Raw genomic sequence first — 17454 nt, 5'->3', positions numbered from 1 at the left:
CTGTTTTTAAATCAGGGCAGGAGAATGCAAACGCCACACCACCAGTCACACAAGTAGCGCACACACCAAAATGAAAGACAGAAATACACTTGTGACCCCAGAAAAATGGCAGTGGCAACAGAAGCAAAGAATAAGAGCGCGCTGGCAGTGGGCCGCTGCGCCTGAAGGCAGGAATGGCAATTGGTACTGCGGCAAGGACACCGGTTCTGGAAAATTTATCAATGTAAGTAAACAACTAAGGAATACAAGAAAGGCGGCATATAAGTGGAACAACCAAATGTAAAAAGCAACGTAAAGGGTTTTGTGTGTGTGTGTGTGGGGGGGGGAAACCACAACACGCGGACAAAGAACTGTAAAACTAAAATGATGAGAAGGTAAATCTAAAGGGGAAAAAAGGGGTTCAGAAACTAGCTGAGTCAGGAGATCCGGGAGAAACGTACTGTCTGTGTCTAGAAAGGAGGAAAAACTGAGGGAGTCCAGCCTGCTTCCCACAAGTCTTTGCTCCTGTCTAGTGCCTCGCAACAGGGCGAACACCCTTTCCATTGGATATGATGCCCCACGAACTAAAACATCTCACCTACCGTGTTTCTCATATTTTAAGGCATCCCTAAAAAATAAGGCATGGCAGTATTTTCATGACCTGGCGAAATATAAGGCATACCCCGAAAATAAGACGTACCAGTACCGGGTTGTGGTGGGAGCAGGTCTGTGCAAAATATGGTACCGTAAGAAAAGGAAGATGCCTCCTCGGAACCGGATGCCGCTGCCACGTGGAGCTCCGTCCGAGTGGGAGCCAGCAAGAGCTGCAGCACGCACAGCAAGAGCTGCAGCAGGAGCCTCAGCGCGAAGCCCGGCTACGGTAGAGCCTCAGCGAAGGCTCAGCAGGAGCCGCGGCGGGCAAAGAAGAAAGGATCGGGACCCTGCTAAGCAGCCCGGGAGCTGGCTGGAGGCGCAGCTCAAAGCGCGCGATCGGTAAGCCCCAGCAGCCAGCAGGAGCCTTAGCGGGCAGCGCGCGAAGCCCGGGAGCTGGCTGGAAGCGCAGCTCAAAGCGCGCGATCTGATAAGCCCCGGCAGCCAGCAGGAGCCTTAGCGGGCAGCGCGCGAAGCCCGGGAGCTGGCTGGAAGCGCAGCTCAAAGCGCGCGATCTGATAAGCCCCGGCAGCCAGCAGGAGCTTAGCAGGCAGCGCGCGAAGCCCGGGAGCTGGCTGGAAGCGCAGCTCGAAGCGCGCGACTCTTAACTGTAAACACAGGTCTTCTTCATCCATAAAAATGCTGTTCCTGATAGCAACGCTGATAAAGTTTCTGGTGCAGACAAGACAGTGATGTGCAGCCTGCAGTGTTAGTTCAAGATAAGGAGGTTAGAGTGCCCAGGAAAGGAATCTCCCAAATGCAAATCCCCTGGGAGGAAGGCAGCACTTAACAGTGCAGATTATCCAGCCTTTGAGCTGTCCTCAAAGGAACGTGACTAACAGGCCAAAAATGGCATCAATAAATTATACCTAGCACGACAGGAAAAGTTTTAATAGCCAAATGCTATTAAATAGCCAAATGCTATCTGCTTCCCACTCCCACTGCCATCACCCAGTGAAACTGTAAAGTAAAAATTGTTTCTGAAAAGGGTGTTTTAGGCAGCAGTCCTATAATTAATTACCTTGGAGTAGATCCTATTAAACTCAGTGGGGGATTCCAGGCAGAGAAATCAGCTTTCTTTTCCTGTTTTATCATATAAACTTTAGTGTAGGTCACAACAGGCAATATGTGAAATGCATGAATGCATTTCTCATCCATTTTTTTTGGGGGGGAGGTAAATGAATAGTATTAGAGCGGGCATTGGGGGGGGGAGCGGCTGCCTTGTTGGTCCCTGCAGCTTCATTTCACAGGGAAAACCTCCTTTTAACGAAAGGCTTCACGGCCATCCCGTACCCGACAAGTTGGTCGTCCCTTCTTTCCCACGGCTGCTCTCCCCCGGGGTAGCTTTGAAATTGGCCCCGTGGCGTTTCAGTGCGGGAGTTTCTGTACAGCCGTCTCCCATAACCGCTAGTCCCCACAATGTCATATTCTCAGCATACACTACCAACAGTTGCTTAACAGAATTTTTCAAGAATGCACAGCTTCCCATTTAAGCACCAATAGAAAGGTCAGATTTTTTTCAAAAGTGCTGAGCATGCAGCAGCTTCTTTTATGCCAGCTATCTACCGGTAGTTGCACTGCCTGATAAATGCCCCCTTCTCCCTTCTCGTATCAGGCATTTAGTGCTGCACTTAGTACCTGAAGGCACCCCCACAAAGCTCCAACTTCCATCATTCCTCCAGCTCTAATCCTTGTCTTTTTCTGGACCCACAACTTGCCTTTTGCCCTGCTTACCTGTTCTAGTTCTCTGCCAAGCTATTGACTTATTTCTGTTGCTTGTTTTGCCTGCTCACCTGATTATGCAGGTCCGTGAGTTTAGGAAGAGGCTATAGCAAATTGGGAGAAAATAGGCTTTTCCATTCCTAAGGTCCTATGTTAAAGGGACCCCTGACCATTAGGTCCAGTCGTGACCGACTCTGGGGTTGCACGCTCATCTCGCATTATTGGCCGAGGGAGCCGGCGTATAGCTTCCAGGTCATGTGGCCAGCATGACAAAGCAGCTTCTGGCAAACCATTTAATTGCATGCAATTGCTCCCCCTCAGTGTGCTTTTGCTTGGTGCAAAAGTACAATATTTATGCATGGTTTGTGCACGCTTTAATTGCATGCATGAAAGTACCGTAAAAGTCTGCCATTTTACTCATCACTGTTTGTCTCTCTCCCCCAGCAACAATCCCCCAGACAAGATGAGTGGAAAAAGAAGGAGTTATTCTGTGGATTACAAGAAGAGAATTGTAGAGGACTCCAAGGGCAAGAATCTTGCGGCTTTCTGCCTGGAGAAGAAAATAGATATGCGACTGGTCCAAAAATGGCGGGCAGATTATGATAAACTCAGTCTACAGGTGCTCATGGGAAATTCTAAGAAGCGCAAGTGTGGTTCTGGACGGCAACCTTTACTTCCTGAGCTGGAAGACATGATCAGTGAGTGGATCGCTGACAGGAGAGCAAAGGCTTTGGTTGTGCGCAGGGCTGATATTAGAGCATTTGCCCTTGAAATGGCACCACAATTTGAAATCTCCCCAGAATTCAAAGCATCACATCGCTGGCTGGATGGCTTCCTTCAGCGATACGACATGTCTCTCAGAAAATCAACAACATTGTTTAAGTTGGAGGATGCTGAAGTTGTTAAGCGAGCACTTGCATTCAAGTCCTTTGTTGATGGAATTGACTTTTCTAAATACCAACCTTGCAACGTGATTGCTATGGATGAAACTGCAGTGTTTATGGGTCAAGGAGCCCAAACGACAATTGAACAGAGGGGTGCCTCCTCAATCTACGTTCCCTCCACTGGTCACGAGAGTACACGCGTTACCTGTGTTTTGGCAATTCGTCTGGATGGACAGAAAGTCACACCTGTTATCATCAGTAAGGGCAAGAAAAATAAGATTGAACGTGTTTCTGGCATTTATGTTCTTGAATCTGAAAAAGCCTGGTGCACACAAGCAGTTATAAGGAGGTGGCTTGAATTAATGCTGCCACTTGTTACGCGAGGTGGCCAAAGAGGTCTGCTAGTCTGGGATTCAGCCAGCACTCATCGTGCTAAAGACATGAAGAAGTTCCTTGCACAGAGAAGAATAGATCAAATAATGATTCCTGCAGGAATGACTGCTTATCTGCAGACTCTTGATATTGCAATAAACAAGCCATTCAAAGACAATTTGCGTGTAGAAATTAACGACTACATTGAAAATAGAATGACAAGAAATCAGCGTGGAAACTTTGTGAAACCTGGCCTGCAAGAGGTTGTGAATTGGGTGAGGAAATCATGGGATAAAATCAGTGACAGTGTTGTTGCCAAGGCACTCCGAGCAGGTTACCTGGATAAGAGCTGCTCATTTACTGAGAGCTGTATTGCTCGACATGAAAGATTGGGGCCAATGGTTCTAAAGGAACTGGAGTCGCAAGACATTCAGGATGGAATTCCGGATATGGAGAGTTATGATGATATTCCAGAAGAAGACGACTTTATTATACTTGAATAAATGTACCGGTAGTTTGCTGTAGAGTTTGGGTTTGGAGAGTTATGAGGATGTTCCAGAAGAAGACAACTTAATTATAACTGAATAAATGTAGTTTGCAGTAGAGTTTGGGTTTGGAGAGTTACCGTATGACGATTGTCCAGAAGAAGACAACTTAATTATAACTGAATAAATGTAGTTTGCTGTAGAGTTTGGGTTTGGAGAACTATGAAGATGTTCCAGAAGAAGACAACTTAATTATAACTGAATAAATGTAGTTTGCTTTACCAAACTTAATTAAAAAATAAGACATCCCTTGAAAATAAGCCATGGTGTGTTTTTTTGAGAAAAAAATTAATATAAGACATGTCTTATAATATGAGAAACACGGTAGTTCATTCAGCTGGCCAATGGTAAGAGAGCTGGTGATGTGCTTAGATGATGCCAATGCTACAATGCTGCAAAGACAGTCAGTAAAGAATGGATGGGAGAGGGACAAACCCAGCTTTTACAATGCCAGCCTTAGTTTGATCTTTGATGGAATAACTTATGGTTTGTTTGCAGACTGTTAAAGAAATCATACATCACACGTCATAACTTAGCATGGCATGTGAACCAGGCAACTGAAGAACAAAGTTGAAATGAAATAGAGGGAGGGACGGAGTCGGTCTGGGTGCAGGTCTTAAGACTGTAAACTTATGCAAGTTTGCCTGGAAGTGCACCTCAACAATTAAACGGGCCTTTCTTTCAATTAAACATGCATAGAATTATGCCTACAAGGTATTTAGCAGTATTAGTTAAACCAACTCACTTGGTATTCATTTTTGTTGCCCTTACATCTAACGAAACCATGACTGCCAACAGTATCCAGAGAAAAGTGATCAGAAAGTTCACTGTCTGTCACCATGAGCTGAACCTGTAAGGAGAACATTTGTTATGCTCACTTCATTACAAATGAAATTTAAAGCAAGGAAAAATACACTGGCTGTCATTTGAAAATGAATAATAGATAGCAGCAACCGGGACCTACATGCTCCTGACTAGTGTTCCAGCCAGCCATGTCCTCTCATTCAGGACATTCAATTTCATCCTCCCTGGTGTTCTGCTGTCACCACAAAAGACACCAGCATTCTGTGAGTGCTGAGCATGGTCAAGTCCTCATTGGGTTGAGTACCCCACCTTGCGCCCTAAGGGTTTTATGTACTTCTGCAAATCTTGGAGTTCCTCTAAGCATTATGATATTTCTCTCTTGTTTCTTGGTGGCTGTCATAATGAGCATCAGAGTTCACTCATAACATACTGTATACGTAATAACTATTGTTTTCCAAATACAAGAACAGTTCAAGAGAATCTTTTCATCTCAAACCCTTCATTATGCATAATAGATAGGTTTTCTTGACTGGGAATAACTATGCATTCATTGACATTATTATCTAGCATCTTCTCTATTAAAATCTTATTGCCAAAATCCCCACTACCCAACTTATAAATATAATAAAGTAATAATATCACTTATTAGTGGAAACAGAGAGCACAATATATCGCTTGAAATATACTGATGTATTCTATCATTAGTTTGCTAATAATGAGATAATAAAAGGAAAAATTAAGCTTTTCCTCCCCCCCCCCCGCACAGGAAAAATTGGGTGCCCTCCAAATGTTGTTTGGACCTCAAATGACATTATCCCTGAGTGCTGGTAAAGCTGACTGGGGCTATGGGATTTGAAGTCAAACATCTAGAAGGCATCATGTTGGCCAGTCCTGGAATACTATTTTGAGAGCTTAACACATTGTATAACTTATTTTAACTCTAGAAATATTTAATTTTCTGAAATTTAAAACATTACCTTGTTATTTTTGTAAAAGTGTTTTGGTTGGAAAGAAAAAAGAAGTGGCATCTTGTAATCAGGTGGATGTTTGCGATGAATGCCATCAGCTTTGTACTGCAACATTCGACCAGTCTTATTTACCATCCAGTATGGACTGTGAATTGCTATAATCACTTGTCCCGTGGCATAGGTTATGTGCACAGCAATGTCCAATTCTGCCTTGTCAACGTCAGTGATGCATGAGAATGTGACGAAACTAATTTCTTGCTGATTCATTCGAGTGTGGTATTCAGCAGTCCAATTTTTACCAAGATAATTAAGTAAATGTAATTGCAGCTTGCTCTGATCTAATACCGCGTTATGAATCTGAGTTGAACATCCATTTTCTAGAGTATTGCAGGTTGTACTCTGTCCCTTTGAAATAAAAGTTCAAAGATGGAAGATATGGTCAATACAGTCCTTAATTCAATAACAATTTCTATTCAAATACAAAACAAATGGGGGAATGATCAATTATTTATCATTAGCTTCAACTATGTTTGAAAAGCCACAATAACAATGATATTGGCAACCATGTCATGTGTTCAGGATTTTCCTTTGGACACCATGCCGTATCTTTAATATTTTCTGGTTGGTATCTATCCTCCCAATTATACAGTCATACCTCGGCTCCCAAACACCTTGGGAGTCGAACGTTCCGGCTCCTGAATAATCAAAAATTGGAAGTGAGTGTTCTGGTTTTCGAATGTTCTTTTGGAAGCCAAACGTCTGGCGGGACTTCCGTGGCTTCCGATTGGCACAACTGTTCTGTTCGACTTCCAAGGTACAACTGTATTTGATGTTGTAGTCTTATGGACCTGTTACTGGAAATAAGCTGCTTTGGAAACATGACTATGAAGGTTTTGAATAAAAGGTTGCATAAATATCTGGTTGGCCTTAGTATTCTTTCTAAGGGTAGGAGTTTAAATAGATACCTTTCTGCTCCTGCAATTTTATTAAACATGTGGGACATATTACAAAAAGGGAAAGATTGCAAATTCTTATTCATAAATAATAAGCTAACAGCAAATATAACCAGTAAAGGGAAGCATAGAGGAACTGGAGAGGATTCTAAAGAGCTGGGTGCCCTATTAAATTCAAATTCATATGTTCCTGCCTGTTATAGGCTGGGGGTGGGGGGTTACCCCACTGTCTTGGATGCCTCCTGCATGCAACCAGGTAAAGCAAATTGTACACTAAAGGTGGATATTAATCAGTTAGAAAGGAGGATTGTTAAGAAAGATTAGGCACTCCAAAGTCAATTTTGTACCCTTAGATGCTAGTAACTGAATTATAGACAAGAGATAGAACATTTTAGGATATCACCAGAATGCTTTATATTTATGGAACATGCACTATGATGTTCCAGACAATAAAATAGTATTTTTATATACTCAGAAGAACTGGAAAACAAAAAATAGAGAAAACTACCTCTAAGGAATAAGCAATCTGATATGGAAGAAGATTGCGGAGAAGAACAGAAGGCCATAAATGAACAACATATGGTAAATCCCATTGATCATCTATACAAACTGAAGATATCAGAGTATCTTGCATTGGAACAATATTGATGATGAGTGGGTGGTTAGGTGATTTTGTAGGCTGACATTTCTTCTGCAACACTTTGCCAAAATTCTTCACCATTTCATCAAAACTAACTCCTTCACTTGATGTATACTCTCCAGAAGTTCCGCCTTCATCAGCTACTGGTCGAAAAAACAGTAGCGCTCTGTAAATAAGCACAGCAATTATTATCCTCATCTCACTTTCCAGTTAAAAAGATTCAATGTGTCACAACGACTCATTTAGATGGCTTGTTTACAAGTTCTGCTGAAGTTAGTTATTATGTCAATGAAATATTCAATAAATAAATAAATAAATATTTACAAGAAATAAATAAAACAATCAAAATCAATTTGAACCACATAGTTGTTTCACAGAACTTTTAGCAGGTTGATTTGACAGGCGTGTAGCACTTGTAGAAGCAGCCATGAAAACTTATCAATTTAAAAGCAATCCATTAACATTAATAAAAGGAATATATCATTGAATGCTAAAATGTATTCTCGACACCTAGAAATTCTTTCAACAAGCTTTTTAGGTTAAGATCTTTCCCAGTGTCCAGTACTTTCCAGAATCAGAATTGTTTTAAGATTTTTTATTGTTTTACTTGTTTACCACCCTGGTCCTATTTGGAGGAAAAGTGTGATATACTGTAACTGTTTTGGTTTTTTTCGTTTAGTCGCGTCCGACTCTTCGTGACTCCATGGACCAGAGCACGCCAGGCACTCGTTTTCCATTGCCTCCCACAATTTGGTCAGACTCATGTTGTTAGCTTTGAGACCACTGTCCAACCATCTCGTCCTCTGTTGTCCCCTTCTCCTTGTGCCCTCCATCTTTCCCAACATCAGGGTCTTTTCCAGGGAGTCTTCCCTTCTCATGAGGTGGCCAAAGTATTGGAGCCTCAGCTTCAGGATCTGTCCTTCCAGTGAGCACTCAGGGCTGATTTCCCTCAGAATGGATAGGTTTGATCTTCTTGCAGTCCATGGGACTCTCAAGAGTCTCCTCCAGCACCATAATTCAAAAGCATCAATTCTTTGGCAAATAAATAAATTTATAAAATAATCTGCCACTTCAAATCTGTGAAAATTTGACTAGTGATGTCCTATAGTGAACTTTGACCACTTTCATACAACTGTTATCAAGGCACAGGCAGTTGTTGTTCTTTCTGCAACGTTGGCTGCTCACACAGGAAAAGGAGGAACACATGCTTTCATAGGAAGGTTACTGTGAGATCATGTGCTTTACTATCTTCCTTCCTGAACTGCTCCAGTAATTCCAATGATTTTGTGCATTAAAATAAGCTCAAGCATCAGGGGAGAATAGTCACAGTGCCGATGTTTAAAGACCGCAATACTGACACCAGCTTGTCAGTAAGCAAGTAAATCCACAAACTCAGGTTCAGATGCAATGCTAACCCAATTCATGTTTTATCCATGCATAAAATGGTAACAGCAGGGCTGGGGGAGAATTGAAGTGGCTGTGATAGTTGCTCTAGAAACGCACACATTTGTTTGACAAGTTAGTTCAACTTTTCCATAGGTATGCATTCAATAGATCGTTTCAATAAATCTGCAAGTGAGTGGGTAATATTAAAGTGGAATCAAACTAGTGAGCATGAGAAACTTCAACCATGTTCTGTTTGGAAAGAATAAACAATTCTGAGGAAAGCAACATACCAACAAACAGTCTATAGAATATTGCTGCAGCAATAGCTATAGAATATTGCTGCAGCAATCTTCTATAGATATTGCTATCTATAGCAATATTGCTGCAGCAATATTATTAAACTATAACTATATATATTTTAAATTAGCTGGGTGGTCAGCATTCATGTAATATGCAATGAAGTGAGAAAAATAAAAAAGAACTTAAAAATCACCTGTAAGAGGTCAAAGGTATGTTAAATTCATCCTCTGGTAGAGCCATTCCTAAACATTTTCCATCTTCAAATATTTTCAAAGGAATTGAAAAATGATTCTTTATCTATATGGAAAAATAACAGTGCCTATTATAAAATGCTAAAATGTCTTTTTTTTTCACACTAATAAGCAAAGACCACCACCAACAGAGGGCCTATTCAACTGTGCAAGAAGGCAAAAGATACTGCTCTCTTGTGTGTGCTACTTTAGTATGTGCGTGTTTCTTGGGTTGAAAGCACCTCTACATCAAAATGTATCTGCACATAGCAAATATATCCTTACTCAGCCAGGCAATAGGATGAAAATGAAACTCTTGATAATCTAGGTGGGGGGAAAACTTTAATTTATGAACTCTGGGACATCATGTTTAGTGAGCAAAGCTTACCTGAATCGGAGAATGCACTGTTATCATCTTGCTCCCCTCAGTGGTGTCAATTTGACAAACTACAGATCTCACAACACCAGAGTCATTGTGTCTTACTCTGTAAAGACTTCGTCCCACTTTTGTCAGAGGAATCTTTTCTGTAGTGGAGTGGTTCTGAGGAGCTAGAAAAAGAAGGTAATACACTGAATTGTATTGAAATGAAACTGCTGAAAATGAACTGGCAAGCAAGCAAGCGGAGGTATCTATTTCTCTGAATTTGACGCACTTTTAGCTTTCATACGTTAGAGGGCAGCAAGCTCCCACTTGATGGAGTTTCATCCAGAAAAAATATAGGTTGAAGTGAATGGACTGAGGTCTAAAGTTTTTTTTAAAAAAAATCATTTTCTTCCTAGCTCTATATTCACACCAGTGCTGACCCAGTGCTTTTAGTGAAATATTCTGTCCTTGTAATTGAAAGGAGGATATTCACACGTGCTGTTGCTATTTTAAAAAATCAAATCTCTGACCACCTGTACTAGAAAGGAGAGCACCCTGCCTTGAAAAATAAAATTTAAAAATATCAACATGTCCATTAAAGGTGGGGTATTGTTGTGGGGAAAGTAGATAACATTTCCTATGTTCACTAATTTGTACTAGATGCTAACACTTAGTCCCTTTCCTGTTGTGTTAAAATTCCCAAAGCAAATTGCCCCTCAACTTCCTAACATACTCCTTCACTTCAATCCAAATCATAGCTGTCAAGTTTTCCCTTTTCTCGTGAGGAAGCCTATTCAGCATAAGTGAATTTCCCTTTTTAAAAAAGGGAGAACTTGACAGCTATGATCCAATTCCAGTCGTGCTTAGAAAAATACAAATCAAAAGATTCAATTACAGATCTCCAAAGTAAAAAAGTATGGTTTTCCCAGTAGTGATGTATGGAAGTGAGAGCTGGACCATAAATAAGGCTGATCGTCGAAGAATTGATGCTTTTGAATTATGGTGCTGGAGGAGACTCTTGAGAGTCCCATGGACTGCTAGAAGATCAAACCTATCCATTCTTAAGGAAATCAGCCCTGAGTGCTCCCTGGAAGGACAGATCGTGAAGCTGAGGCTCCAATACTTTGGCCACCTCATGAGAAGAGAAGAATCCTTGGAAAAGACCCTGATGTTGGGAAAGATTGAGGGCACTAGGAGAAGGGGACGACAGAGGACAAGATGGTTGGACAGTGTTCTCGAAGCTACGAACATGAGTTTGACCAAACTGCGGGAGGCAGTGCAAGACAGGAGTGCCTGGCGTGCTATGGTCCATGGGGTCACGAAGAGTCGGACACGACTAAACGACTAAACAACAACAACAAAAGTAAAATGTAATTTGTTCCCAACATATATATATATGAATGTTCACTGAACTATCTGGGGGAGGATATTCTGTTAATGAACAATATGTTTGGTTGGATTAAAAAAAAATATCCAATGATTTAATATAGAGACAGGCCACATAAGTAGACATAACGTTCTTAAAAAGTTTATCTCAAAATTAAAATGTACATTTTAAAGTAAGCTGTTAGTTATTACTTCATCACTATACCTAATGCAGAGCCATGCAGCTTGAACAAGCTGTGGGTGTAAAGGAAGCATTGGGAACATGCTCCAAGTGTACTCTTGATTTTTCCTTTCTAGTGTAATTTAGCACTTTTTGAATTTGGTGCCTTTCCCTCTCACCACAGAATTCAAAAGCCGCCAAATTCTACCAGTGGTTGGAAAGGAAGAATCAGGAGTGCACTTAAGTGTGTTCCCAATTCTACTTTTAAATTTGGCCCTGGTTATAGGCATGAATAGAGAGGCCCGACAGGCTTAATAAGGTTTGTGGACTGGAATTTCCACTGCTGACCTAACACTAAGCAAAGTTTATTTATTTAGAGACCAAATTATACATACCCACAATGCAGTGCAATCTATTGCAGTACGTTCAAGCTTTAACAAAGAGGAAAAAATCCCTTACGTGCAAATCAAGTACACAATTCACTTACCTTCTGAAAAGGGTACAAGCTTTTCATGGGGGTGTAAAATTGACCTAGAGTACCTTGCTACCCAGAGGTAAGCTACAAGCAAAGTTTCAGCTATGTTCTTTAAATCTATTACAGCAGTCTAATAACAATGTAATCAAACAAACAGGTTACTTAAAACCATAAATAAAAATCTATCTGTACTGCTACAGCACAACACGGTAGATGTGAGCCAATAACCTGACTCACAATGTCTTGTCAAATCCTTCTATCTGTATGTACCAGGGTTTCAACTCTGAATTGAGATCACATGTGGGAACCGCATTCTATCTGGGGTTTAAGTTATACATACTATGCCTACTTACTGATCCAGATGTAGAATACTCTGCTGCTTAGGGTAGTCATTGCTGTAAACTGGTCTTGATCACTTTTAGTTCTGACATACTCCATACTTAGACTTTGCCCATCTTCAAGATGAAATGAATCCCCCTTTGATTCAACATTAAGAACATTGAAGGAGTCACTAGGCAAGACAATGGCGGGGACTCCTAAGGAATTCATTAATACAAAGGGGGCCCGGTCTTTTTTGGAGATTTCTGAAGTTTCTGAAGCTGCTTCTGCAAATGCCTAGCCAAAAAAAAGAGATGTGAAATAATGAATTAACTAATAACCTTAAAAAAAAAAAGAACAACCTGAAGAGCAGATTCATAAGATGGATGATGAAGACAATGGATAGGGTAACTCGCTCATCACGTGACAGAGGAGATTGAGCCTGCCTCCCACAGTTCTGTGCTCCTGCCTCCGTCACGTGATGAGGGAATTACCCAATCCAGTACCTTCATTGTCCACTGCAGTAAATTGAACATATTACTTTATTTAGGTCACAGATGCAAATCAAAGTCTTATTACCGTGCCAAGGTTACTCAACATTAGTAGGCCACATTTGGACAATGTAATGTTCAGCTGATCTTGAGAAAAAATAGTTATTACTGTCTTGTACTCTGGGACTTTGTAGTTTTCTTCTTCGGCAACTGATTCAACTAAAGCTTTCTTGGCTTTCTTCTTCATCTTTAACAGAAAAAAGAGGGGAGGAGAAATTAATATTAGATGTAGAAAGCTGATTATGCCTATAAAACATTTAGAACATTTGCAATATGGGCACAGCAATCCAGACTGTTAGGATGTTGGATACAATAAAGGTGCCCCTCTGCCTTAGAGGTGGGGTGTGTGGGTGTAGGTGTGTGCACATGCGTGCTCTGGTGGCATAAAAGGCTCCACTGTGCACACTGAAAATGTGGGCAGGCAGAAGCTGTTCTCTCCTCCATTGCTATGAGTTTGAAATTAAGTCCATACATAAATTTTCAATTATCTGTGAATCCTAAAGACTAAAGATAGTTAAGGAAAAGTGGAAAAATACATTAAATAATAGTCTGGCTCATAACCTCTGTTCCAATTTATTTATTTACTAGAAAAGCTCAGCATCTTGACAGGTATAGTATGTGTGGAGAGGCAGAACTAATACTGCAGGGCCCCTACTGCATGCAGTGTTTCTACGCTACATGAAAGAGGAAGGACAGAATAAAGCATGATAAATAAATAATTCCTGAGTTGCAGCCTGGCAAATGACATGAAGTAGACTGAAGCAGCAAATTTTCAGCATAACTCTTTCCAGCCTAAAACAAAACTAGGTCAGGTTCCTCAGTACATAGTACTGGATGAAGTTTTAAAACTGCTTTAAAGACAGGCATGCATTTCCATGTTTTACTTCTTAAGTGAGGATATATTTCTACCCAGTGACAACAGGTACAAGACTATTGTTCTCATATTATGAAGAATTTTAAGTATATGTGTTTGCAGGATCACAAATATGAACTTGTTTATGTTTTTATTGTTAAATCACTTTGATATGTTATATTGGAAATGAGTAATACCGGTAAATGGAAATAAATAAATATTTTGAACTATTATAGTAAATGGAGAAAGAAGAACGTCTATTCAAACATTAAAGTCCATCTGTCCTATACTAAAATGAATTTGTACTTCTAAAAGTATACCTTCAATTCTAGAACCCAAGGTCTGAATTCATCAGTGTTTTCAACTTCCAGTGGTTCAAGCAATGGTTCCCAAACACCAAACATCTCATTGTAATAATGTACCTAAAAATACAAAACATAATTAATCTGTACAATGAGTGATATCCATTTGGAGCATGTAATGAAAATGAAAAATATTAAAAATCAATGGACTATTATTGGATGACAATCATTATTCCTATATTATTAATATGTCCAACGGGAGGAAAAACTTTAGAGCAGAGCTTTCAAAATTTTTCATGTTGGTGACACAGCGAGTGGTTGCTGAACAACTCCAAGCACGCCTGGAAGAAGCGGACCATTTGGATCCCTTCCAGTCGGGATTCAGGCCTCATCATGGGACTGAAACTGCCTTGGTCGCACTGGTTGATGATCTCCGGCGGGCTAGGGACAAACGTGAGAGCTGTTTCCTAGTTCTGCTGGATCTCTCAGCGGCTTTTGACACCATCGACCATAACATCCTTCTGGACCGTCTTGAGGGGTTGGGAGCTGGGGGCACTGTCATACAGTGGTTCCGCTCCTTCCTCCTGGGCCGTGTTCAGAAAGTGGGGGGGGGGGATGAGAGCTCAGACCCCTGGGCTATCGCTTGTGGGGTGCCTTAGGGTTCTGTCCTCTCCCCCATGCTTTTTAACATCTATATGCAGCCGCTGCGAGAGATCATCAGGGGGTTTGGGCTGGGTGTCCATCGGTATGTGGATGATACCCAGCTCTACCTCTCTTTCAAATCAGAACCAGTGAAGGCGGTGAAGGTCCTGTGTGAGTGTCTGGAGGTGGTTGGAGGATGGATGGCGGCTAACAGATTGAGGTTGAATCCTGACAAGACAGAAGTACTGTTTGTGGGGGACAGGAGGCGTGCGTGCGTGGAGGACTCCCTGGTCCTGAATGGGGTAACTGTGCCCCCGAAGGACCAGGTGCGCAGCCTGGGAGTCATTTTGGACTCACAGCTGTCCATGGAGGCGCAGATTAATTCTGTATCCAGGGCAGCTGTTTATCAGCTTCATCTGGTACGCAGGCTGAGACCCTACCTGCCCACGGACTGTCTCGCCAGAGTGGTGCATGCTCTAGTTATCTCTCGCTTAGACAACTGCAATGCACTCTATGTGGGTCTACCTTTGAAGGTGACCCGGAAACTACAACTAATCCAGGATACGGCGGCTAGACTGGTGACTGGGAGCAGCCGCCGAGACCACATAACACCGGTCTTGAAAGACATACATTGGTTCCCAGTACATTTCTGAGCACAATTCAAAGTGTTGGTGCTGACCTTTAAAGCCCTAAACGGCCTCGGTCCAGTATACCTGAAGGAATGTCTCCACCTCCATCGTTCTCCCCGGCACTGAGGATCTAGTGCCGAGGGCCTTCTGGCGGTTCCCTCGCTGAGAGAAGCCAAGTTACAGGGAACCAGGCAGAGGGCCTTCTCAGTAGTGGCACCCGCCCTGTGGAACGCCCTCCCACACCAGATGTCAAAGAGAAAAACAACTACCAGACTTTTAGAGGACAACTGAAGGCAGCCCTGTTTAGGGAAGCTTTTAATGTTTAATAAATTATTGTATTTTAATATTTCTGTTGGAAGCTGCCCAGCTTATTATTGTTGTTGTTATTGTTATTATTATACATCATTTTGTGATACAGTAATTCAGTTTTACTAGCAAACTGGACACCATTTCAGACAAAATCACAGCAGACTTTGCTACCAAACTCTGCCATTTTGTCCTTACCCACAAACACTTCAAATTTGGTGATAACCTGTTCCTCTAGATCAGCGGCACAGCAATGGGCACCCGCATGGCCCCACAGTATGCCAACATCTTCATGGCAGATTTAGAACGTTTCCTTAATTCCTACCCACTCAAACCTCTCTTGTACCTGCAATACATTGATGTTATTTTTATTATCTGGACACATGGTCAACAGACCCTGGAAACCTTCCACCAGACATTCAATGACTTTCACCCCACCATCAACCTAACAATGAACCAATCTATGCAAGAAGTACATTTTTTGGACACTACTATAAAAAATTCTGGATGGGCGTATAAACACCACCTTATACCGTAAACCAACTGACAGACAAACATATCTACATGCTTCTAGCTACCATCCCAAACATACCAAACAATCCATTGTATATAGCCAGGCCCTACGTTACAACAGCATCTGTTCCAACTCTACAGAGACTCTCACCTAAGAGATCTACAGCAAACCTTTTTGGAACTAAAATATCCGCCCAATGAAGTTAAACAACAGATCAACAGAGCCAGACTGATACCCAGAGAGAACTTGCTGCAAGACAGACCCAAAAAAGAAAATAACAGAACACCACTAGTAATCACATACAACTTCCAAGTTAAAACAGTACAACGCATCATCAGAGATCTACAACCTCTCCTAGACAAAGACAGTTCTCTTTCTCAAGCTCTGGGAGGAAGACCTTTCATTGCCTACAGACAGCCACCCAATCCTAAACAACTCCTCACCGACAATAATACAACCACCAGACTTAACATGGACACTGGTACCAGAGCCTGCAATAAACCCAATTGCCAATTTTGCTGCCACATACACCCAGACAACACCATTACTGGCCCCAACAACATCAAACATACCATCTCAGGACTATTTAGCTGCTCATCTTCTAACATTGTGAATGCCATCAAATGCCAGCAGTGCCCTTCAGCTCTCTATATTGGACCAACAGGCTAAACCCTACGCCAAAGGATAAATGGACATAAATCTGACATCAGGAATCACAAGACAGAGAAACCAATAGGAGAACACTTCAATCTCCCAGGACATGCTATACAAGATCTCAAAGTAGCTGTCTTATTACAAATAAATCAATTAATTCGAAATAGACTGGAAAGAGAAGTTGCTGAACTGCAACTGATTACTAAACTTAAAACCATGGAGAGACCTGGTCTGAATAAAGACACTGGATTCTTATCTCATTATACATGATAAAGCTATCTTTAGCCATCTCACCCCTTACTTCTTCCTGTAAGGCCAATTGCAGTCCTTAACAGTCATCAACAGGTTTACCACATCTATTAGTCAATCACCCATTCCCACCACCCTTCTGAGTAATACCCCTCCCCACCATCTCACTATATATAAGGGTCTGGTGACTTCTGTTTCAGTGTATCTGAAGAAGTGCACATGCACACGAAAGCTCACACAGTAAGAGCTGTTCGGCAGTGGAATTTGCTGCCAAGGAGTGTGGTGGAGTCTCCTTCTTTGGAGGTCTTTAAGCAGAGGCTTGACAGCCATCTGTCAGGAATGCTTTGATGGTGTTTCCTTTTGATGGGGTTGGACTGGATGGCCCTTGTCATCTCTTCCAACTCTATGATTCTATGAGCTCATGCCAATGACAAACTTAGTTGGTCCCTAAGGTGCTACTGGAAGGAATTTTTTAATTTTTTTTGACTACGTCAGACCAACACGGCTATCTACCTGTAACTAGCAAACTGGAGGTTGAACTAATCCCTTTCCAGCCCAAGGAGAAGCATTGGGAGCGTTTGTGTGACACACCTACACACTGCAGCTGACAAGGTTTG

General features: G+C 41.7%; 1 protein-coding gene across 5 annotated transcripts in view; it reads right to left on the bottom strand.

Moving 5' to 3' along the window:
• VPS13A (vacuolar protein sorting 13 homolog A) overlaps positions 1-17454 on the bottom strand; it is a 167812-nt gene that overhangs the window by 58806 nt on the left and 91552 nt on the right. For all 5 annotated transcript variants that reach the window (XM_035100322.2, XM_035100323.2, XM_035100325.2 and 2 more), the window contains 8 exons: positions 13862-13963; positions 12717-12875; positions 12173-12434; positions 9823-9983; positions 9398-9501; positions 7387-7684; positions 5935-6330; positions 4899-5003 (listed from right to left, as the gene is read on the bottom strand). In XM_035100322.2, coding sequence (XP_034956213.1) covers positions 4899-5003; positions 5935-6330; positions 7387-7684; positions 9398-9501; positions 9823-9983; positions 12173-12434; positions 12717-12875; positions 13862-13963 — 1587 coding nt within the window. The remainder of the gene's footprint in view (positions 1-4898; positions 5004-5934; positions 6331-7386; positions 7685-9397; positions 9502-9822; positions 9984-12172; positions 12435-12716; positions 12876-13861; positions 13964-17454) is intronic.

The sequence above is a fragment of the Zootoca vivipara genome, chromosome 11 (assembly GCF_963506605.1).
Source record: "Zootoca vivipara chromosome 11, rZooViv1.1, whole genome shotgun sequence".
NCBI lineage: Eukaryota > Metazoa > Chordata > Lepidosauria > Squamata > Lacertidae > Zootoca > Zootoca vivipara.
Note: the sequence above shows the minus strand (reverse complement) of the source record. Positions and strands in the feature narration are given on the sequence as shown.